This window comes from Electrona antarctica, assembly GCF_951216825.1.
Source record: "Electrona antarctica genome assembly, chromosome: 6".
Classification (NCBI taxonomy): domain Eukaryota; kingdom Metazoa; phylum Chordata; class Actinopteri; order Myctophiformes; family Myctophidae; genus Electrona; species Electrona antarctica.
Window position 1 is genome coordinate 44,144,116 of NC_136811.1, and position 24,278 is coordinate 44,168,393.

Below are 24,278 nucleotides of genomic sequence, written 5' to 3' on the forward strand. Positions count from 1 at the left end.
ACCTTTAGTTATTAGTTTTGTCTGAGGAACAACCAGCAAAGCCTGTGATGTGGATCTCAGTGACCTTCTGGGCACATACGGTTGGAGCAGGTCAGAGAGATAAGGAGGTGCCTGGCCATGGAGGGCTCGGTGTGTAATGACTAGAATCTTAAAATGTATTCTGTAATTAACTGGGAGCCAGTGTAGGGAGGCAAGGACGGGTGTTATATGACAGGATCTCCTGGACTGATCTAAAATAATGCCAAGGTTTCTGGGGTTGGTGCATATATTCTGTTTTAATGACCCAAGGCGATCGGCAACGTCTGCAGCAACCCTACTTGGGGCAACAATTAAAACTTCTGTTTTGTCTGGATTCAGTTGCAAAAAGTTGCTAGACATCCAATTTTTGATGGCAGTAATACATTCATGGAGTTTGGTGATCATATTATTATCCATCTTATCTGGTTTGAAAGAACAGTATAATTGAATATGAGGGTGATGGACGAGAAAGGTCTGCTCTCACAAGCATGTTCAGGTTAGGGTAAGCTGCAAAATGTTGGTGTGACATCCTTAATACGATCCAAGATACAGGTACTATAGTCTTTGAACCAAGAAGCATTTGGCAACAGGCAGTATCCCATCAAAGGGGACATTAGAATAAAGGGATTCAGTATCTACGGTTTCCTCCTGAATTGTATATGCAGTGATTTTCTTTATACCTTTTGTATATGTACAGTATCTATATGGAAATCTGTGTAGCAATACATTAAATGCATGTGTTTTCTACAATGTAGCTGAGCAAAATAGGGGTGTTGTGTCACATAGATTTAAGTAAACTATACTCAACTCATGTTTTATAAAAGGCAGAATGAAATTATTCAATTGCATGCTCATCCATCCCCACAAATCAAAACTGAGCCAAACTCATGAACTGCCACAAGAGTTGCAAATTGGCCAAGTCATATAGTAAAAATCACACCCGTGTGAACTGAGTGGTGTAAGGTTTTATATAGCATGATCAGCTGTGGTCTGACGTAATGTCTAACGTAATGAAATAAGGTAAGGTATTATGTAGCCTGATCAGCTCTGATCTGACGTAATGAAATCACACCCGGATGTGATTTCACAACTGGCTGTTTCTGCGCAGAGAAAATGACCACGGTTGCTACGGTCATCCAGTTCACCCGGGTGTGATTTAATTACGTCAGAAATTATTTTGAACATAGCAACCATGGTCATTTTTTTATGCACACAAAAGCCAGTTGTAGGAGTGGTTTACACCACTCAATAGGAGTGGTTTACACCACTCAAAAATATAACGGGATTCTGGGCACTGTAATGATATGTTGTGTATTAGGTACATTAATCAGATAATACATAAGCAGTATAATAAACCTTCAAAAATAATATTTCAAAGTGCGGAAATTCAAGATGTAATAAATTTGATAGTGAGCGGTAGTCAAAAGTAGGTAATGAAATGTGGGAGCTGGGTTGCGGAGAACTGATTATCACAAACCAAAATGAGTGTTTCCAACTATGCTGGTAGGGTAAGCACAACATTGGTCTCTGAAATGGCAATAGTATATTCCCCATGTGAACCTAAATCTAAATTCATGTCCATTGCTGTTTGTCAAACTCAAACTTGGTAGGGATACTATACACAGTGGTCTCAAAAAACAACAATGTCTGGGCAGTGTCAAATAGGTGCCAAGATGCTTCTGTGGTCAACCCGATCAAGCTAGAGGGACTATAGCTTAAATTCAAATTCATCTTAAATCTGTTATTTTCAGCAAGTAACACTGTCATAAACAAAATATAAATAAAGCTTTAGTTCCACGTTCACATCATATCATAATTATAATTACTGAAGAGTTCCATGATGGGGGCTTATGAAAAGCTCAGAAAACAAAGTAACTATAAACAGTCATATTCCATTTCTGTTGCTGTAAATCAAAATGTGTGCTTTTGTAGCAAGAGACTTTCTTTTGACCACCATGATCTAAGGTTCTGTTTATCGCCATCCAATATAGGGATGTTGTCAGAAACATGAACACATTTCAGCATGCAAAACAGTTATTAATCATGTGTCAGTCTTGTAGAAAATACTCCTTCAAGGGCTAAACGCTAAAGTGATGGGTCAAAGATTCCATGGAAAACCTCAGAACTTCACTTCCCCGAAAGAGAACGCTTTCTCGGTCAACAGATGAATCCAAGACAGGGAGAAGAGATGACACTGCCAAAGACACCAACCACCGGCCCCTCTCTATTATCTATCAAAAAATAAATCAATAAGATCAGAAGATGTATGCTTCTGCTGCATGCTGCAAAGCTAAACATCCCTCAGTGAATGGTAATTTAAGAATAGACTTTTTTTGTAGACTTTTTTGATATGCATTACCTCGCTCCTAGTGTGTGTCAGGTTATAAATCAGTAGCCTACATTCCTGAGCCTTAGCCAAATGCTGACTTCAGCACTGTCATACTCGATGGGACCAAGTTTATCAACCAAGCCTAGGGGCCAAAAAGAGATACAAACTCCCAGCAAACAGCCAGTGGCACCAAGCATGGCAGAACATCTGTACAGCACATGTCAACTTTACACAGAGTGCATTATCATGTACTCTTCTAACTTTAGCATGTCCTCGCATGGCCATATGCCACATGCTTACAAAACAAACACACTGGCTGTTAGTATGTAAAATGTAGTTATGCCATAATCGTGGATTATACACTTCAGCAATATCTCCTGAGGCACAAAAGGGCAACTGAACAATATTTGACCCCCCTAATCTTCCTTCACAAACCCTTTCCCAGACTCACTCTCCATGATATGCATAACTTCACTTTTCCTCTGCAATTTTCTCTGAAAACATTACATTACAGGGAATGTGTTGCTATCTCCAAATTTGTGGTCATGAAAATTCTTCTGAAAAAGAAAAAAGAAGAAAAGACGAGTGAAACCTGATAACTCCAGATCATGTTGTTTAGCTATGGGCTTTCGTTGTAGAGGGTATGGGATTTGATTATTCGTCTAGATTCTGGAATAACGGCTGTTGCATGTATTTGTGTAACTTAGATGAGGCCTCAGAAGAAAACCCTCAGAACAATTGGGAGAAAGCAATTAAGGAGAGTGAGCAAGGGCCACGACTTCTCTCAACGTCAAACCTCAAGTAAGCCCCCCTGAGGGGATGTAGAAGTGCTCTGCGTTTCAGGCTGGAAAAATAGCACAAATGCTAGGGAATCAATGACCCTCACCAGTCATTGCACCTCTAATGTGTGTAATTTCAAACCGAGGGGAAAATAATGTGTCTTGTGGTTTCCAGGGAGCAAAATCTGTAATATTTGGTTTACAGGCCTCCAGAGATATTGCATTATTGGCAAAGCGTACTCATGAACACAGGTTTAAGGGTCAAACAAATTCTGCAGTAGCCCTGCTCTGTCAGCTTATTTAGAGTATACTCAAATACAAATAACAGAAAAACATACTTACTTCATGTTGATTTTGTTTTTCCTCTGTAAATGTAACCAAGACCAGGCAGAATACTTTTATGTGTACAAAAATCAATTTATTGTAACTTCAAAGGTTGCACAGATGGGGTTGTTGGTTTGTAAATTCCCACCCCTTCTCATGATGGAACATGCATCTAATTGTCTTGACACATCGTTCAGATGTGGCTGAACACACACAGTGTGCTAAAGTCTTTTGGAAATAATCGTGCGCGTGGTGATGTTAAACCCATGTTTGAATTGAATTTAATGAGCAAGAAGGATTGGCTATTAAAACCAATCCAGCAACACATAATATAGTGCATGTGGTAATACTCCACTCCACAATGAGCAATCGCATTGCTACACAAGGTGTCTTGGGAGCTATACATCCTAAGCTTCGTACTGGGTGAGTAACGTCAATTACCAGCACGGAGCTGGTCTGACATGGGGCTGAATATTGTTCTTGGCACTGAAACCCAGGGAGAGAGGAGAGAGGAGAGAGAGTGAGGAAGCCTAATTGTGGTGCCATAATTTCCCGCTCAGGGCCTCTCCCTCAGGATATGGGTGAGGTCAAAGGTGCAATGGAGGGAGACCATCAGAGGCAAAGTGTGCTGGAGTCATGTGTAGAGAGTGATTCACAGAGAGGTGAATGCAACTTGGTTGGACAGGGGACCTAATCAGATTTCAAAGTAAACACAGCACTGCTGGCTCCAAAGGGCTGAGTCCAAACATTGTTGCTAATTGCATCTGTCTTCATTTTCCGCAACTCACAGTGCGACACCAACGAGAAAGAAATTTAGATGGAACAGGAGCTGTTTCAAAACCACAGAAAGCACCTCAACCTTACCTCAATTTTCAGTTCATAACTGTTCATTTTAGAGATTGCCAACTCTGATTGCTTCTGTCACAAATCAAAATATGTCTGTGAAGTGTTTCTACTGGAATATTTCTTTTTTTTAATGCATGAACACTGAAAGGGAAAATATATGCTTGTCCCATGTGCCACATGTGGGGCTTCCAGAGCACGGAAACCTACGTAAGCACCAGTCAAGTAGTACAATTTGGCTTTTCAGATGATCTCCCTTATTGTGACATTTCTTTGCGAGAGAGTAGCTCCAAGGTAAACAGGCACCTTATGTCCAAAAGTTTTTTTTTTCTTCAGTACCTCCTGGTCATCTCACACCACGCAATCCTATAGTATAGACAAATACTTTAAGCTGTGCACAGAGGGCTTTTACAATTATGCCATGTCATCCTGTCTGTTCTTTAATTCAGGTCATGATCTGGGCCTGTAGCCTTTTACTAGCACCCTGGCAGGGACAGTTGAGTTATGCCCTTTACCCCAAAGGACAGTGTTCACTTGTTCTAACGTGGCTCCTTTAGTATTTGGGTTTCCAGCAAAATCCCCAACCACATATCAACCGACTGCCATGTGCAGACTTGAAAATTACAAGTCTATGCGATCCTTCAGCTGAAAGTATATTAAACAACACAAAGTGTTTTTATTTGACAATGACATTTTAGAATCCCCTTGCCCTTGCCCAACAATGATCATGTGTAATCCAGGAAATCACAGCCATGTTGAACTGTGACAACAATAGTAAATAGTAAACTAAACAAAAAAGTAGCTGCATAGTTACAGTGATCATTTTAAAGCACTAATGATTCAGTTATAAAGTCTTCAATAAACAAAGTATATAAAAATACACTAGTTAGGCTACAGCAGAGCCATAGAGTATAAGACAGAGTTACGCAAACTCCGTTCACTTCATGGGACCAGTCCAATGGAGGCTCTTCTACATAGACTTCTATTGAATGGGGACAACCAATGGGGACAACCGGAAGTTTACGAAATGGGTGAGTCTATGGGCTCACGCGAATACATGAACCACATGACCGGGCTGTTTTCTGCCCCCGGCCCTCAATATCACAACTCTTCTATTATATGGCTCTGGGCTACAGTGCAATGACCGATGTTACACCTCAACAAGTGGGTAATGTAGTGAGTGAGAATCTTATAACAAACACAGAGGGGAGATGAAATCTGTTAAATGCTCTGAGGCAAAACGGGAAGAAAATGGGAGATGTGATGGAGAAGCACATTTCATCACGTTAATATTGGAGGACAGTTGAAATATTCTAGGGTCAGTTAACTGTCCTAATCGATCCTTTCGCAGGGAATGATTTGAGAATGTTATGGAGCATCAGAGTGACAGCATCTGGCCTTGTAAACGCTTTCCCTGAAGGTGCAGCCTACAGACCATTATGTCCATGGAGAGTGCTATGGGTATAGGCTATGACAGATTTATTATGATTCATCGTATATGCTGCTGGAACCATATAGCTTCAGTGCCTCACATCTGTTCGCTGACCTTGACACTGCACAGCATATGATCTAGATTCTAGACTTGTAACATTCAAATTGATAAAAGTCATTAACCCATTTTGGCCGATTCTAAAAACGCTTCTAAATCCTGACCTAAGTTTTCTGAAAAACTTAAAATATTTATATAGCAGCAACAAAATATTTACATTTTTGAATACTGTACAGAACCCCAAGAGGGGTTCCCGTCCAGAAGGGTTAGAACACCAAAAGGGGTTCCCGCCCAGAATGGGTACTGGTCTCTGCTGCAACAGTAACAACAATGTGAAAGATGAAGTGCCGTGATTTTTTTGTACTTTTTCTGTTTTGTATGTGTCTATGGAGATAACAACTTGCTACACTAATTGAAAGGGGGGTCAACCGTTTATACGTCCGCCTTTGTTCGCCTTCTCCTACCAAACCACACGGTTTGCACAAATCTCTCCATGCACAACATCTACTGCACTGTCATAATTACCATACAATTTGCATGAAATACCATGTTATTGCGCAACATTTCACTGTGATGCAAATTACATCACATTTTAGGCCACTCCCCTTTCCACTGCGAGCGCGCGCGCACATACACACACACACACACACACACACACACACACACACACACACACAGGGTGCAGCAGTAAAGTACGGTACAATACGGTACAGTATTGTACAATAAACAGTATTGCACAGTACATTATGGTACAGTACAGTATGCTGTAGTACAGTACAGTACAGTACAGTACAGTACAGTACAGTACAGTACAGTACAGTACAGTACAGTACAGTATGGTACTGTACGGTACGGTACGGTACAGTACAGTAATTTATATTGTTATATGAACCCTTGCACTGTGACTGCAACTTTATTGTCACATCACAGTAAAAAGGGGGTGAAATTTGTATGTTTCTTGTGGAAAAAGCTTTGATTGATTGATTGATTGATTGATTGATTGAAGTATTTATTAACAGTTTGTAGAATTACAGTACATTTCAAGTACAACTCAATACAAAAAACTGTGTGTGGACGACACCATAAAGCATTACACTTGTTTACAATAGGGTCTACCCTTTTCATTTCATCAGAACATTTAGAGACGTACAAAAACACTTCTATAGCTGTAATTGATTGATTGATTGATTGAAGAATTTATTAACAGTTTGCAGAATTACAGTACATTTCAAGCACAAACTCAATACAAAGGCTGTTAACTGTGAGTGGACGACCCAATTAAGCATTACACTTGTTTCCAACAGGGTCCACCATGTTCAAATCATCAAAACATTTAGAGACGTACAAATAGACACTTCTATAGACAGAACAGGAATTCATCAAAAAGGAGGTAAAAAGGGAAAAGAAATATATACAGTGAGGGGAAAAAAAGGGGGGGGGCGGGGGGGGATTCAGATTTTACGGGGGCCAGTTTCGAATTGCAGCCATCCGTAGGTGCCCTTTGAGAGCGGTTTTGAAGGAGTCAAGGGATTCGCATGTCTTAATGACAGTTGGTAGGGCGTTCCACATTTTGGTGGCATAGGAGCGAAAAGAATTTAGTCCCTTGTTTGTGCCGAATCTGGGTTGTACATGGTTCGTTGCACTCCCTCTGGTGTTGTGGGTGTGGACTTCGTTAACATTAAGGAAGTATCTAGACAGGTACATGGGTATCTTGGTGGTGTATCGAATCTTGTGGACCAGACCCATTGCAAGTTGCTGTACTCTGTCGTCGACCCTAAGCCATTCCAGCCTGTCGTAAAGTTGTAGCAAGCTTGAAAATAAGCTATTAAAGACACCTTTTAGTTTGCACCAGTTGTGAACTTGTGACAAAAGCTTGTAAATATCTAAAATTCACAGAATCACACAGAAGAAAACCCTTTACCTGTTCTATTTGTGGTAAAAGCACTCAAAACGTTCTTTATTGTCCTACCTTGATCTCATGATTACCTCACCCCTCACCCCTCTCTTCTTCCCTTTCTTTGTTTTATTGGAAAAAATGACATGATGGGAACGGCGCACATTACACAAAAACGAATTTCACCAACTTTTTTTTATCTGTTAGTGTTAAACTGTAATAATTATAAAGCTAATTCTGATTCTGTCTACCATCATGCCAGTGCCTTTAAGAGGACTTGTCTAACAGGCCACACCCACAGAGTTACATCGTCGACGATGACGTCTCGCCTGTGTGTTGTCAATGAGAAAGAAAGATGGCGTCGGTATCAGAAATGTACGATGTGGGCTGGGAAGGTAAACAAAGAAAAACCTTAAAATAACTGACAGCACAGCGTGCTTTTCTCATTTATGTCACCGAAAATCCGCGTCTAACTGAATGTCGTCCGGGTGTTTCACTGTGAAATGCAACGCGGGAGGTTGTCACATACATGGACATGGCTAAACATCTCTGACTGACAATATTAGCTAGACAAGCTAGCAAAGCTTAGCTAGTGGGGGGATAATTAGGCTAAGCTAACGTTACCTCATCAACTACCGAGTTGATTCTGTGTGTCCGACCGAAAAAATACCAATCTGACTTCTGTCGACATGTGAGGTTATAACGCGATCGCGTTAGTTTTAGCAATATAATGGGACCGTGGCTTTTGCAGCGCCGTCTGGTCTCGTCAAAGAAAGACCTCGGAACTGTAATATTTTTTTTTACACATCAAACGTTACGATCTTACCACACCGGCTAAACGGTGGGTCCCACATCACGTTGGATTGAAAACTACACTGACACGTTCTGTTCATTTGTTTTTCAATGGAACTTTCAAATCACTCGCATCACATCTCATCATGAGATTGTTTAAATAATGCAGTGAAAAGGTCTAGACACGAAAGCATTGCTCAAACACATGGAAGATAAAGAATAGAATGTCGATTAGCCTACTGCGACACACATTAACCTAATCATACTAATAAGCTGCTCGATCTTATCGCTTAATTGTTTTGTTGACAGAGATGAGAGACAAGCTGCGGAAGTGGAGAGAAGATAACTGCAGAAATAGTGAGCAGATTGTGGAAGTTGGCGAGGAGCTGATCGGTGAACATGGATCTAAACTTGGGGATGACAGTAAGTGTGGCTAAAGGACATTTCAAATGACCACAGAAAATGATAGTTTCAAAAGTCTTGAATACCCAGATTCATACTTGCTCTCTGTTTTGTTACATTCTGTTCCACTGACATGCACAGTACATCACTGCCAATACAGACAAAATGTTAAAAAATACAGGAAATTATCAAGAGGTGGGTGTTCTTCACAAACCTGATGTTGATACCGCACAAGCCCCTCCAAATGCCATGGAAAACATTCTATTTGGTTTGGTCGCTGGTCCACGAGTTATGCTTCTCGCTGTCTCTTTGATGAAAATATGATGGCACATCATATTAATGAAGAAAACCATAGCCCTCACTTATGTTCACAATCTAATGGTGGTTTTTGAATAAGGAACTGTCGCTGTGCAGAGTTCAGCAGCACTGAATATTCTTTTTGGAAAGCTTAGAAGAACAGATAATGTTATCCACTGTGGCCCATATGCATTTGATCTTGCTGTTCTTTTTGTTGGATAAACCCCAGTAACGGTGCTTGGCTTTTCAGTTTGCGGTTGCCCTACTTAAATAAAAGCACATTGGATTTTTATCTGTCATTAACTTGTTTTTCTTAAGACAGAGCCTCTGGCTTATTATTATTATTATTTTATTACAAAGAATTTGTAAGTAACATAGAGTCCCTTTTGTTATGTTTTTCTGTCAAAGACATGGATAGAAACACAGCGTTTGCAAACGTAATTCAGACATGGACATAACATAACATATAATTAAGTGACGTGAGGTAAAATGATCATGGTTGGAACTTGGAAAACAAGGAATGGAAACAAAGACAAGGTGCAAGTGGAGTGGATGATTATACGTGTGTGTATCCATGTATGTGTGAGTAGGCATCTCTTCAGTCTGACTCATGTTATTACTCCTGAAATGTTTTCATATAGGTTTACACAGCGCTAGGCAAAATTCATAACTTCTCAGTATTTAGATTATTGGATGCACGTTTGTAAAGCCTCTTTAAACACATCAACTCATACGTCCTTATTTTGGGCATGTCATTATAGGCCAACCTTTTCCAGAATGTTTTCAAATTCGTTTTATTAGATTTTTAATATATTCCCCAGGGGGAGTCAAATACAAGCACTTCTTGAGAAGACAGACAAAAGGGATAAATGATCCAAAGACTTTAATAGCGAAAATAGGCAATCTACAAGCTCACAACTTGTCGCTTTTTTGAATCATTGTTGTAAGCTTGTAGGATGACTATTTTCCTTGCACAACACCTTATGACAATAAAGTATAAAATAGGGCTTAAAAGGTTAATCTCCCGCTTGCATTGACTCCCGTTTTCCACAGTTTCAATGTGGTTTTGAGTGATGCAACATAATTTCTCTGGGTTTGGTTACCACCTGGACAGTGCAAATGCAGTTTCACCATAAATAAATAAACAGTAATTTGAAACAACGTAAGCCCCATATCAGTGTTCATAAATCTGATGGTTTGAAAAGGAGTAAAAATAAACGCACTGTGCGGATAAAAAAAATATATGGATCTATTGGTTAAGACAGCAAAACCACCGGATTGAAAGTCATAAAGTACCCTATAAAGCCCTTTGCCTGTTTTGCAGAATACTTCTGACTCAATTTGTATTTTTTTTGTAGCAATGTAGATTCAGTTTACCTACCATAAACATATCAAAGGTTTAGGTTTCCTTTATAGTCCTGCTGAATTACGCAGTGAAACTCCTTTTCCCCCAGACATTATGATTCATACAGTCCTTAAACAGGAGGATAAACATTTAACACACCATGGTTTTTTATTGAAACCAGCTCTTAAATTGGCTGTGAAACAAGATTGCAATTATCAAAACAAGAGCTGGAATCATAAAAAGGCAAAAGAAAACTCCAGGCATTTGTTTGTGTTAGCAGAGGCTATCAGTTTGTTTTTGGAGTGGGATTTTATTGTTCTTTTTCAATTAGTATTGGGTGTCCATTTGGCAGAGGTGTGTGTGGCGTGCTTTTAGTATTAATCTCATTAATTGTCTTCAGCAGCCAAAGCTATTAGTGATATGTTATATTGTGATAGCTGAAGGAATAAACATTTTAGTAAACATTGAATCTTTTACTGCTAACCACAAAGTGAAACAGGAGTTACAGAAGTGATGCAGATGTTCAATGGAGGGTCTCACTATGGCTTGCTACACAACTGCAAAACAAACCAAAAACACACTGCAAAGACGTGTTGGGAGTTTTATTTTTTAATGTTAGGCTAGACATATTGCTCTATAATGTGTTGTGACACAAAAAAGTCAAAATACGCATCATGATGCAGACATAAATATATTGAGAAATCAGTTATGGCCAGAATCTGATATGACCAGCTACAACTGGGTAACAAAATTCACAAATCAATATCACAATTTTGTGCCAAAGTAACGAGACACTGACCTTCTTACCCATGTAATTCCTCATTCCTCAGATTCACATTTGAGAAGTGACTATGCACTGTTAATTCCAAACACGTTTTGAAACTATATTTAGACTAATGACACATTAATAAAACACTTTCAGACGAAGATAGGGCTAGTATTAGCTCTGTGTAGCAAAGGTTTATTGCAGTGTATATGGACAAAATATATTATGTCTTCATAATATTATGACATTCTACCTAAAGGGACCTTAACTTGAATTACACAATTCAATCAACACTGTTACTGTAGCTATATCTCTCTTTGTCAATTTGCTCAATTTGTTCTTTCTCACTGTCAGGAGCCACACTTGCATGACTGTCCATCTAGTTTAAAAGTAGAAGTAGTACTTAAAAAAAACATTAAAAAAAATCATGTGTCAATTATTATTAGCATCATTCACATTGTTCGGTTATTTCCCAGTACTGGTAAGATCATGCCACTTAAATAACTTCAGACATATATTTTGACATTAATCGGTTGCAACATTCATTTTTATTAAAACCACCATCCATAATTAGCTGACCAAGCTTGCTCTGGTATGTAAAATACTGTAACTGTTTACACAGCCGCTAACCTGTGCAATGGACTGGAAAAGTCCCTCTACTGCAATTCCAACATTTGCTCTGGTTTTTGGTTCCATTGAACCCATAGTGTTTTAAACATATCACCATTTTCAACCAAATTTCTCTTGACAGATTTCTTTTAAGTTGATGACAACACACTTCAACATTTCTTCAAATACTCTGGCACAGCCCTCACAATGGTCCAATCTAAGCATGTTCCTTTATAGAGTAATAGTTATCATATTATCAAGTTCTAAGCATATTTTCTAGCCAGATAATGCTTATCTCAAGCGAAACATAAATAATGTACAGCCTAAGAAATATGTATGTATCGTTGAAGAGTACGCTCCTGACGTATGGTAGATGTGTAGTGTAGCTGCCGTTTCAATAAATCACTTGTGAGTTCAGTGTGGGAGAAGCTAACATGCTGTGCTGATGTTTGAGTCACAGCTTAAGAGTCAAGACAGTACAAGAAGTCAATTTATCATTTTTCAGTGCTATACCTTGAGTGGGAAGGGTATTAAAGTGTCTCTCTCTAAAACCTCTTTGTCTCTGTCTGTTTTGCCCAGTATGGATTATTTATGAGCAGGTGATGATTGCTGCGCTGGACTGCAGTCGGGATGATTTGGCTTTGGTAAGTTCCTACTAACATCTGCCTCCCACACCCCACACCCTACAGCCCGAAAAGCCATCGCTCACTTTCTCATAACCATTGCTACTTTGCAGCCCATCGTGCCAAATGTGCGAATATGATTTTTATTTGGCCAAAAAGTATTACTCTGTCTGTACTTTGGAAAAACAATCTGCTGAGTGTTGGAATAAGAGGGTGTACAAAATGACTGTTGAAGCACGCCTCAAGTGTTAGCTGAGCTTGGCCCTCGTTTATGAAGTTCAACTGCCTTTTTTCCCCCCCAGGGATTCATTTTGCCATCCTGGAGTTTTATGGGATGTTTTTGACATCACATTTAGGAATGTTTGTCCGTCTGAAAATGGTCAGGTCTACATAGAAAAAAAGCACTGTGAAAATAGAAATTGTATTTTTGCGTGGTTTATCACGTGTTTGATAATTCCCCTAACTGAAATCATGGGGTCACTGAGTGCGTAACGGTACAGATGACATTAGAGTTAAATGTCTTTTTGCCAGGCTGCCAGCCTTTCTGCCATACCAGAGAAAACAGGAGAGCCAGACATAAGCTGCTGGATAGGGCGAAAGATTCGGACCACAGTGCAGACTTTCCATCTCGTTCAGGATAACACTGAATGTGACGATAAACCATTCCTCACCTCTCTCACGAGTGTATGAAACAACAGCCTCCAGTTCCTTGTTGAAGAGGGGAAATGGAAAAAAAAATAAAAAACACTTGCAGGAGAAAGCATCCTCCCTCGCCTTTTTATAGTAGTATGGGTGGAATTGTGGGTGCCCACATGCGTAACGTGGTAACTGCCGATTTTTACATCCTTTGCATAGTACAGCGTTGTTGACTTTTTTTATGATGCGTCCCATGAACGGAAAACACTGCCTGTTTTTTATTTTTTATTTTCCCTTTCTTTTGCTGCTTTGCGCTGACTTGATGATCCAATTTTAGCCTTAGTTTTTGTTTGCAACTTCCTTGTTTGGGAATCCACACTATACAGTATGTGATTTGTTTGTGTTAATTGCTAAGGGTCTCTCTCTCAGAGAGAAGTGTTATTAATGGACCATAACGCCAGGTAAGTTACTGCCAACCATAACTGCTCTTTTCTCTGCCCACATCCTTACAGACCTGTCTACAGGAACTGAGGAAGCAGTTTCAAGATAGCCACAGAGTGAAGCGATTATCGGGCATGCGGCTAGAGGCTTTGGAAAGGTAAGCAATGGTAATGACAAAAAAGCGCACGAAAAAACAACGCCAGCTCAATATTTAACGTATTGGACTTCGGGGGGTATAGGGGGAGGGACTGCTTGTAGATCCTAAGTGGTATGGTGGTCTGTGTGTCTGTGTGCATGTGCGGTGGAGTGTGTTTATGTTGGCTCACCCACCATTCCTGGAGACGAGGGGAGAGGAGCGAGGAAGAGTTCAATGCTGGGTAGCCCTGTGGCCCTTTAGCCTGAGAGAGGGATTCCCGGGAAGGAAGTGGTTGAATCCCACTGTTATTCTGGGGGTCCCTCAATCTGCTCTGGTTTCTATCTCTCTGTCTCTTGTCTTTATTACTCTCGCTCTTTCTCCTGTTGTGTTTTATTTTTGTCTGAGTAGGTCTTGTGTGCCCTGTAAACATTGACATGTCACCGCAATATCAACATCTCTCTCTCTCTCTCTCTGGACCATTTTATTTTCAACTTCATAAAAAAGAAAGGCAGAGAATGGAAAAACAGCGGGTATTTTTTTACTTTACCAAGCTGAAGTAAGGGTAATTCAATCTGTTTACCACCTCTCTCACGTTCCTCTGCCTGATCACGTTGACTGGTTTATCGGTTATGTCGGAGTTTATGCGATAATTGAGAGCGATTGCTCCGGCACCGTCAGATTAAATAAACGGCATGCTGGGACCTAATTGGCAGCAGGCAAAGCTACACTTGAATGACGAAGCTTCAAACAACTAAAGCTGGCCTATTCCTCCCACTCTAGCGCTCACACACACACACACACACACACACGCTCTCTCACACACACAGACACACGCTCTCACAGACACAGACGAGCGCATGCATGCACATCTACCATGGTCCCTAAGTAAATAAAGCAAATCAAAGTGGCTCATTGAGTGGTTGCCTGGTGCCATCTGAAATCTCCCAGAGTGTGGCTGAGTAATAAAGTGGAAGTGAGGGACGGAGTGGTGCTGGAAGTGGGGCTGTTCAGCGCTAATCGGAACCAGAGTTGCTTCTGTCTGTTGTAGGTTGTGGGCGGGACAGGTTTTGATCATGGAACCCTGGCTTTGGCTGCTAAAGTGTCAGCGTTGCAGATTGCCCCCCACCCCCCAATAAAAAAAAAAGTTTCAAAATCATCCATCAGCTCCTGATTTGACATGACAAGTGAAGTGCACATGCCTCTTATTTCCCATATTTCTTTACCGTATGATTTGATATTTACAGCTCATAACGTTCCTCTTTAAACAGAATCCATGTGGGCTCTCCCACACAGTTTGGGGCGCACGTTGGATGGATGTAGCTGCATATCAGGTTCATATGTGTGGGCGGGGGTTCCATATCGACCAAGAGTAAGGCAACTGAACCAACAACTTGAGCTGCGGTGCTGGATAGATGTAAAAGCAGCAATTTGATTTGTTTAAAAGGTGAATCAAATTGGATGCAATCAAATGGAAGTACAATCTCCGAATCAGGGTGCTTTGTTTGTATTGATTTCATGACTCACTGTGAAGTGATATAAGCCCGTCTCAAAGTTCGACTGTTTGACCGGCAACGCTAACTTTAACGACTGTTTATTTCATCCTTCACATCACTGCTGATTTCCGTATGGCCTCGCCGTAATGTAATCACAGAAACCTGCCACGCTGTATACAGAAACTTGATTGCCTTGAACTCTCGTTTGATTTCCCCACCACCTAATTTTACCCGACTCATGAGATCGTGTGAGTCGTTAAAAAAAACAAAACAAACTCTGTTTTCTTTCTTAACTCCCCCCCCCCCATCCCCCTTTTTTTTCTGTCTCTGAAGGTACGACGAGGCCAACAAGTACTATGACGCAATCCTACAGGATGACCCCACCAATACGGTAAGGAGGAGAGGAGAAGTTCTTAGGTTCCTACTTTGTTTCACTTTGTGGTCTCAACGTTTTTGGAGGGGGCTCTAAATCTGCTGAGGCACTTTGGTGTTAGCGGTGTGAGTTTGCTAAGTTAAACTCCCCTTGGCCTTCTCTGACCTCAACCACACTGCTGATCAGTCTCTCACCCACACCACTGACAAGTGTTCAGGGGAGGGGGGTGATTCATGGATTTAGTGAGCGGTAGACATGTTTGGTGGAGCTAAAGCATAAATAAGAGTCTGGCCTTTGAAGACGGTGATTTACCAGTCAATTCATACCCCCACCCCCACCCGCACCCTTTCTAAATGAGCAGGGCCATGCTCCTGTCCTGCCTCCTCTATTACTGACTTGAGGTGCAAAGCCTACTTTGCATTAAGCAGGTGAAACAGCCTTGTGGATGTGGCCCTTCTACATAGAACCTGCCCTATCGTTTCTCAACTTCTATTTGATGTCTTCCAGAAGCATGTCTATGCAAGCACACGCTACCGACCCAGAAACATAACGTACCTGCTGTTAATTGTTTCCATAAGGACATGTGGCCTCGCAAGAAAATACATGTTTTAAAGTGTTTTTCAAAAGAAACCATGAACTTATTTATTTTGGCAGTGCCCTGCCCACCCGGCCCCAAAAGACATTCAGGAAGTTGCTCTACTCTTTTACACATGGACTTGCTATGCTAAACATTTTAGACTAAACATTTTCTCTTGTTGGCAAAATGCTACTAGGGATAGGCATTGTTCTCTGATGACAAAATCAATAAACACAGATTTCACTATGATGCAGCGTGATACACCCCCCCCCCCCCCCCCCCCCCCCCCCCACCAAACACACAATTCAATTCATTTTCAAAGGGCTTTATTGGCATGAGAAAACATACGTTTACATTGCCAAAGCAGAAAGCACACACAGTCTTTATCTTGCTTGCCCTCTTGCTTGCCCTCTTGGGAGCAACAGCTACTGCCCCGCAATTTCCCCCCCATGCAAGGTCTCACTCTCACCTTCACTTTGTCTTGTCCATCTGTTTAGTTTGCCTCCTTGTTGCTGTTAGAACTGACCAGTCCTATTTGTCATTCAGTCTTTAAAACAAAGGCTATAGTTTTTATTTTTTTATTATTTATTTTTCATGTGCTTGATAGCAGAGTCCCTCAGGTGTTCATTACAGTGGATGTTATTTTCTCGAAAGACAGCGATTCTGATAATAGTTTTACAAAACAAAAACCAACAACGTCGGATGAATATATATATATATTCATATATACACAGAGTATGGTAATATAAAGTATTTGTATATTTTTGTTGAATGAGTGTGGGAGGCCATGGCCTTTCTATAACCATTTTACAAGAACTCCTCAGTCTTTACCCTACTAGAACTTCTCCAAAAGTCCTTAACACATTGAGAGCCCACGCAAAACTGCCCAAAAATCACTTTCACCTAGAAAATCCATTCACATTTTTTATAATTCAGCTGACTGTGGAGACACATGCTGGAACTTTTTACTTTGAAATGTTTTATAGTTTCTGAGTTATTTAATTTAAACGCCAAATGCATTCTCAATGGCGAAAACACAAACTTTGGCACCACGTATTAAAGGACCACTTCACCACTTTTCAACATCTCTTCATATAATTGGTCCTCACTAATGTTCATGATAAAACACCACCATTTTTTCCTACTCAGTCTGTGTCTCATAGGAGGGCTTTGGGCAGTTCGGACACCCGTCCACCAGTGACATCATTAGGCAGATTTTTTTTTAAACAAGATTTGTTTTAAAATATATTTAGATTTGTATTATCGTGAGAACGATGGCTTCAACTTTTGCATTGCAACTTTTCAGGAAAAGAAAGCCTGCCGGTTCTATTAGCTTGGATTCACCATCGATGATGTCACTGGTGGACGGGTTTCTGAACTGCCCACAGCCTTCCTATGAGACACAGACTGAGTAGGAAAGAATGGTGGTATTTTATCATGAACATTAGTGAGGACCAATTATATGAAGAGATGTTGAAAAGTGGTGAAGTGGTCCTTTAAAAAAAAGAAAAAAATCATTGTTTTGATTTTTTTTAATAAAAAAAAAAAGGAAAAAAAAAAATATATATATATATATATATATATATATATATATATATATATATATATATAATTTTTTTCTTTTTCAAAGACGTCCACAGACGTCTTGGGCTCTGCCCGTGCGGTAATACCAAAGACGTCCACAGACGTCTTGGGCACAAAATGTGTTAAGTGATACAGTAATCACACCCATGGGGTGGTAATTGATCACATTTAAGCCCGATACATTTAAGCCCGATACAGCCAATCCAATGAAACTCAAAAAACTGCAAGTTTTGCAGAGGCTTAATTAGTTAATGGAATCGGCAGTGAAGAATCATATGGTATTTGATCCTCCACACTATGGGAATGAAGGGAACCACCCAGCCATGGCACACATCCTATGGGATGTCCACGGAAAAGGGACGGGTCCATTTCCTGTTGAACGCTACCTACCACTGTTGCCCATGATGAGACCATGGGGGCTGTCAGTCAAACCTCAGGGGTGGGAATGGAACAAAATAGACACATAGGTCCTCTATCCCTGCGGTGTCAACTTAACAACTTTTTATTTTCCCACAATCCCCATCCTGGCCTGCATGGATGTGGCAGGCAGAGGGGTGTGGCAGGCAGGCAGAGGGTGACATCATCTAGGTCACCTGTCTTGAGACTGAGGCCTATCTCCACCCAGCATGTTCTCCACCATGTTCTTCAGATTGTGGGGTGAGGATGGGCCTGAGAAATGGCGGAAAATTGGCGACCACAGGGAGGACTTGCGAGGCATCCCAGCATGCGGAGCAGAGATTGGAAACTGAGCTGTTGTAATTGCAGGCTGTGGAATAGATGTGGTACCCATTAACCAAAATTGTTGAATCAACAAAAATTGCTCAAGGTTTCTCTGCCATGGCGGTGTCCAAAAAATGTTTCGAACTCTTAGCCCTTCCATCTCTTGCTATGTTCCAATACCTACAGCAATGATCTGGCTAAATTCTCATCTGCTTGCGTAAACGCATTTTTCCCCCCAGTTTATGACTTATTTTTGAGTACTGTGGATTATGTGGTGTCCACAACATTTGCATACAAGGGGGTAGCAGATTATTTATTTAGCATGCTTCTGACTCAATCACCCAGTGTGCATCTAACCCCCTCATTTCATCCTAATTGGTTTATATAAAAAGCAAGTATTTCTAGAAGAAGCCATTGAGGTCGTGCAGAATCCTGAGGTTGACCTACAATTATAGCCTGTTGCAGTTTCAGGACAAGATAGTGTTTGCAGAGGTCAAGTGCACTCAGATTTCATCGCAACACTAGATCCTCTGTAGACTGCTATTTTAGATTGTTTCATGCATCATGCAGTGGTGAGCTATTGAGTAATATGGCAATGATTCCAAAACACCAAAGACATCTGAAAAAAATCTTCCCTCGCCTCGCACTCTCTCTCTCTCTTTTTCTCTCTCTCTCTCTCTCTCTCTCTCCACTTCTATCTCTGCATCTCTTTGTTTCTTTACCTTGGTCTTGACTCTTCACCCACCCACCAATCCACCCCAGTGTGCTAGGTGTCTCGGTCATGGGCCTGGTTACGATGGGTCGTGCTTTAAACTTTAAAGCCAGGTTGCGTTAGGTCGCAGCAGAGAGCCAGGGGTGATGTAAATAATCCAGTCCTCACTCTTGAGGGCTCCTCTGAACGCTAATTAAAAAAGAATCATGACAACAGAGGGATCAGACCCACTGCCAGGTTTTTCTGGATCATTAGTTAGAGAAAGGAGGAGAGAGAGGGGAGGGAGAGTGCGAGAGGAGCGGTTTGGAATTGCTCCTCGTTTAATAAAGTGCCGTATGACTCTCCAGGCTACCAACTTCCATATGTTCCTTTGAGCCCCCAAGTGGTTCTTTATCTGGAACAAAAAAAAATGGTCGGGAGAGGTGGGTGGGGGTGCACAAGACTTCCATTGAACACTGCTGCAGTGCTTGTCTAAACCTTTACCTCCCCCGTTTTGGTATTGGATGAGGAAAGAGCCCACATGCTTGTAATTTAGAAAAATACTGAGTATAAATTCCAGAATCTCATAGCGTCAAGTCCCGGCGGGATACGCTCCCATGTAAAACGGTGCGATCTTCTGAGGAGACCTATGTTTTCATAAGCAGGCGAGAGAAAAGAGGAAATAACGATTTGACCTCCTGCTGCTCCCCAATGCTTGTGAGATTCATAACATGTTGAACGTCTTCTGAAATGGCATCTGTTGCATTGCGTGTGTAGCCCACCCTGACACCAAAATATATACGCGACACCACACTCGTTTTTTAACTACAGATTCTGTTTATTTTGGAATAAGGCACAGCGTGGTAATTGTTAATGTTAGAAATCCCGTTAGCATTAGCAGAATGTTTGCTTCATCCGCTTGTGCAAGTTTCCCAGTAAAGTGCGTACGTGTTGCATTGCCCCCCAACCCCCCCTCCTCAGTGTGCGATGTGGCCAGGCCGCAGTGCTGCTGCAGGTCGCTGTCCCAGTGTGATGGATAAGTGGATTTCTTGTGACGGCAGTGTCAGAGGAGTCCCGGATTTACAGCCCCCCAGACGTGACTCATGGCGCAGCCCTCAGTGGCTTTGGTTATGAGTGTGGGAGAGAGGAAGCCCCACTCAATCAAGTGCCAGTCCATAAATAAGATGGGCTGGGGCAGGGGCAGTGCACTGTGCTAATGGAGCAGCCGCATCCTCTCTTAGGTTCTTCACTCCCTACCGGGGAGAGAAGCCGAAAAAAAAAGACAAATGAGGAAAAGCCTGGAAAAGTCGGAGGAGCAGGCGTAATACTTTCTGCTTCAGATTGATGAGAATCTAATCCACTTTAAGGTCACTTCGACATCAAAAAGAAATGGAAAGCAATTTTAAGCTGATGTAAGTTGGGCTTGTGTGCTACTTAACATACATGCCGGGCAGGCAGGCAGGCATAGGGGTTTGGTGTAGTACGTTATTTTCCCCACTTAGATGAGCGATGACTCACCACTTTATCTTAGCTCGCTGCGAGCGACTCCCCAACACTGACTCATACGTGTCCATCTCTTGCGGCGCTCCTGCTGGAAGTGACCATTAACGATCTATAATGACGTGCTCGTCGTCATGTACGCATTTAAGCCCCCAAAGTCAATAACGATAAACTGGATGTCACTGACGGCATTCAAGTTTGAGCTCATCAGCAAAAGTGCAGATTAATCCTGTTATGTTTTTATAAATGTTTTTGCGGTTTCGTACCCATGCCTGGACGAGGGGGGGGGGAGGCCGGCCAGGCCAGGCCAGTGGCTGTGAAAATCCCCCAGCATCCTCCAAATTCCACCTGAACCCTCCGCAAATCCAGTAGGCACTCACTCACCCCCCACAAGCCCCTCGACCCTCTCACCCCCCCCCCAAACAAGACAAACACTTGAGGAACTGAGACTAATCCTCTGTTGATACTGCTCCGCAGGCGGCAAGGAAGCGCAAGATCTCCATTCTGAAGGCCCAGGGGAAGAGCGCCGAAGCCATCCGAGAGCTCAACGAGTATCTGGAACAGTGAGTGTTTTACATGGGGATTTGGGAACCTCCTCCTCATCGCCTCCCATGGCTATTTTAATTAAAAGAGGGTTTGCATTCAATTGAGCTGGGACAACCTGTCCAAAAGCCAGCATTCATTCTTTCCCACCTTCAGTGATAATCAGTTATAGCACAGAGTACCATCAGTTATGCCAATATGTCTTTTTTCTGTTTTATATTACTAAACATTACTACTATTTATCTACAACTATTAGAGTGCAACTGATGTTTTAAACTAGTATAATAGCACTTTTAACTACTATACCACACATTTTGTACTGTGTTCAAGAGCCAAACTGTGCTTTGTCTTTGCAGGTTTGTTGGGGACCAGGAAGCTTGGCACGAGCTGTCAGAACTGTACATCAACGAGCATGAGTAATCACATTTTGTACTCTTTAAGTCACACATCATCCTATTGCCGATGACAGATTTTAGCCTCAGACTGCGAGTCACGCCAGGCAGTTACTCTTACAAAAAGGCATCACCATATTCTCAGAGGTATCTGTCAGTTTTAACGGGCCTGCATCAGGCTGATGGCTTGATCTCCAGAGGGCTGTTTTGCTGGCCACAATGGAAGGTGGTGCAGTGCCTAACTCAGCCAGGTTTCTGAATGGAGCCCTGTCCATGTTTGTTACATAGAGAGTAGTTATAATAGGATTTCGGCCCTAAGCCCCGTCTCCTACGGGGTGGGGAGAAAAGGCTTTGCCCCCCTCCCACTGATATCTCTGTTGCCTGGGAGAATTGTCAGCCAGACAAGAACATTGTAAGAAAGAAAATAATAATAAGTTTGTTTGTGTCACCTTTTATCTCCCCTTAATTGTCTGGAGCTTAGAGCTCAGTAGAGCGGCATCTTTAGCGCAGTCGTGGTTCCGTGTGTGTGTGTGTGTGTGTGTGTGTGTGTACGTGCACACACGCACGTGCATGCTTGCTCTATGGTCACCACAGTACAGGGGCAGTAGCAGCAGGAATGTTTAGAGCGGAGAGAAGGCTACTTATTGGATATTTCTCGCTTTTGTCTGAAAGGCTTTATTGCTGTAGTAGCCAGAGGAAATCCAGGGGTGAGCGGATTATCTCCCAGCTTAGTCTGTGCTTCTAATATCACACCATTCACTCCCACAGCGCCTTATCTACAGGCGTGTCAATTCCTTTTCTTTCTTTTCTTTATTTTGGGTTGCAAACTCCCTTTCCCCTCCTCCTCCTCTTCCGGAGAGCATGGCATTATCACCTTTTTTTTTTTTCCATGTAGAGAGGGAAACGGAGAGAGAGGCTCCTGAAGAATTCCCAGGAGAAGGTGGTGGCACTTTTTCTTCCCCCTACCCCCCCCCCCCCCCCCCCCCCCCCCCAGCCAGAGAAAATAGAGGCTGAAGGAGAAGTGAGGGAGAGAGGAGAAATAAACTCTCCTCCCTGCCTGCGCAGCGCCCTGGGAGCTAAAAATAAACAAACCGCTCTTTTTCTGGGCAGCCATTGTTGGAGCTGCGGCAGGCATCGGTGCTAACACAATATGACTGTAATTAATAGCCTCTAAGTCGACACTTTTAAAATAATCCTCACGCCAGCGGTGTTTAGTCATCCCGGAGATTGTTTTGTCTCTCTTCCGTCATTGTGTCGACTCGCTGAGATGCATGGGTCTGAAATCGTTTATTCACGAACTTGGGTTTATGTGTCTATTCCAGTAAATTGGACTGGTCATTCAAGATTGCAGAATAAATAGTCATAATTCTGTTCATATGCACGTTTGCCCATTTTGAAGCCATTTCTGCCTCAAATAGTCAGAATGTGGTATTGAAATAAGGAAAGCCGCTACTGACGGCTTCGCTGGACTCCAAAAGAAACAAAAGTGATTGTTGGCTGTCTGATGTGAACATCAGCTAGCTAGCGACAATGCTGATCAAGCAGCCTGGTATTGGATAGACCACTGTTTCTCAACCAGTGGTCCACGGGCCACTAGTGGTCTGTGGGAAAATGTTTTAAAATGTTTCAAGATATCAAAAATGTGTCCATTCACACTTAAGAAAAACAAAAAACATACATACATACATACATACATACATACATACATACATACTAATGATACTACTAATAAGGGAAGTGTGGGGAAAACCTTGAAATTAAATGATTGTTAATACTTATAGACAGAATAGCTGATATACAAACCCAATGTGTTTTGAGACCCACTGTAGGAGGATGCCCAGAGATTAGTGGGGTTATATAAGGGGGGCTTGGTAGGTAGGGTTCTGGTCCTGGTGAAGGACTCTTTGGCTGCTGGAACCGGCTCTTTTGCAGGCTGGGGCCATCACACAAGCACATCTGAAAGTCTTTATGGGGAGGAAGTGGTAATTGTAAGCAGCTCCCAACCGAATGCCCTGATCTCCGTCGCCCCGTCCACCCACCCGCTCTTTTATTCTCTCTCTCTCTCTCTCTCTCTCTCTCTCTCTCTCTCTCTCTCTCTCTCTCTCTCTCTCTCTCTCTCTCTCTCTCATATTCACCTTCCAATGCCATCAATGTCTTAAGAAAAGGTTAAAAAAAAGTCACACTCATATCATGTCAAGGCTGTATTTGGTCCACTCGCTCGCCGCGAAAACATCCCACTTGCGTCATAGCATTTCCTCCCCTTCCCTCGCTGCCAGTGAAATTACTATAGATTAGCATCCCTATCTACTGTAGTTTAGAAGCCTGCTGCCACAAGCGCCGCTTTTGGTTTTTCTTTTACTGATAAAGTTAGTGCAGGATCACGTACGGCCTCGCACAGCTCCAATGTTTGAGACATAATCGCTTAAACTTACAAAAGTGCTGCTGACTAAAGTGGTGGGAAGTTTGGTTGTATAGCAGTGGCTCCCAAACTGGTGTGAAGTTTGGTTGTATAGTAGTGGCTCCCAAACTGGTGTGAAGTTTGGTTGTATAGTAGTGGCTCCCAAACTGGTGTGAAGTTTGGTTGTATAGCAGTGGCTCCCTAACTGGTGTGAAGTTTGGTTGTATAGCAGTGGCTCCCTAACTGGTGTGAAGTTTGGTTGTATAGCAGTGGCTCCCAAACTG

At 42.0% G+C, this 24,278-nt stretch overlaps 1 protein-coding gene across 1 annotated transcript in view; it reads left to right on the forward strand.

Moving 5' to 3' along the window:
* The first annotated feature begins 7,981 nt into the window (after window positions 1-7,981).
* emc2 (ER membrane protein complex subunit 2) overlaps window positions 7,982-24,278 on the forward strand; it is a 28,086-nt gene continuing 11,789 nt past the window's right edge. Inside the window, exons 1-7 of the mRNA XM_079502664.1 lie at window positions 7,982-8,071; window positions 8,778-8,891; window positions 12,467-12,531; window positions 13,659-13,744; window positions 15,550-15,607; window positions 21,139-21,224; window positions 21,561-21,620. Coding sequence (XP_079358790.1) covers window positions 8,032-8,071; window positions 8,778-8,891; window positions 12,467-12,531; window positions 13,659-13,744; window positions 15,550-15,607; window positions 21,139-21,224; window positions 21,561-21,620 — 509 coding nt within the window. The 5' untranslated portion in view covers window positions 7,982-8,031. The remainder of the gene's footprint in view (window positions 8,072-8,777; window positions 8,892-12,466; window positions 12,532-13,658; window positions 13,745-15,549; window positions 15,608-21,138; window positions 21,225-21,560; window positions 21,621-24,278) is intronic.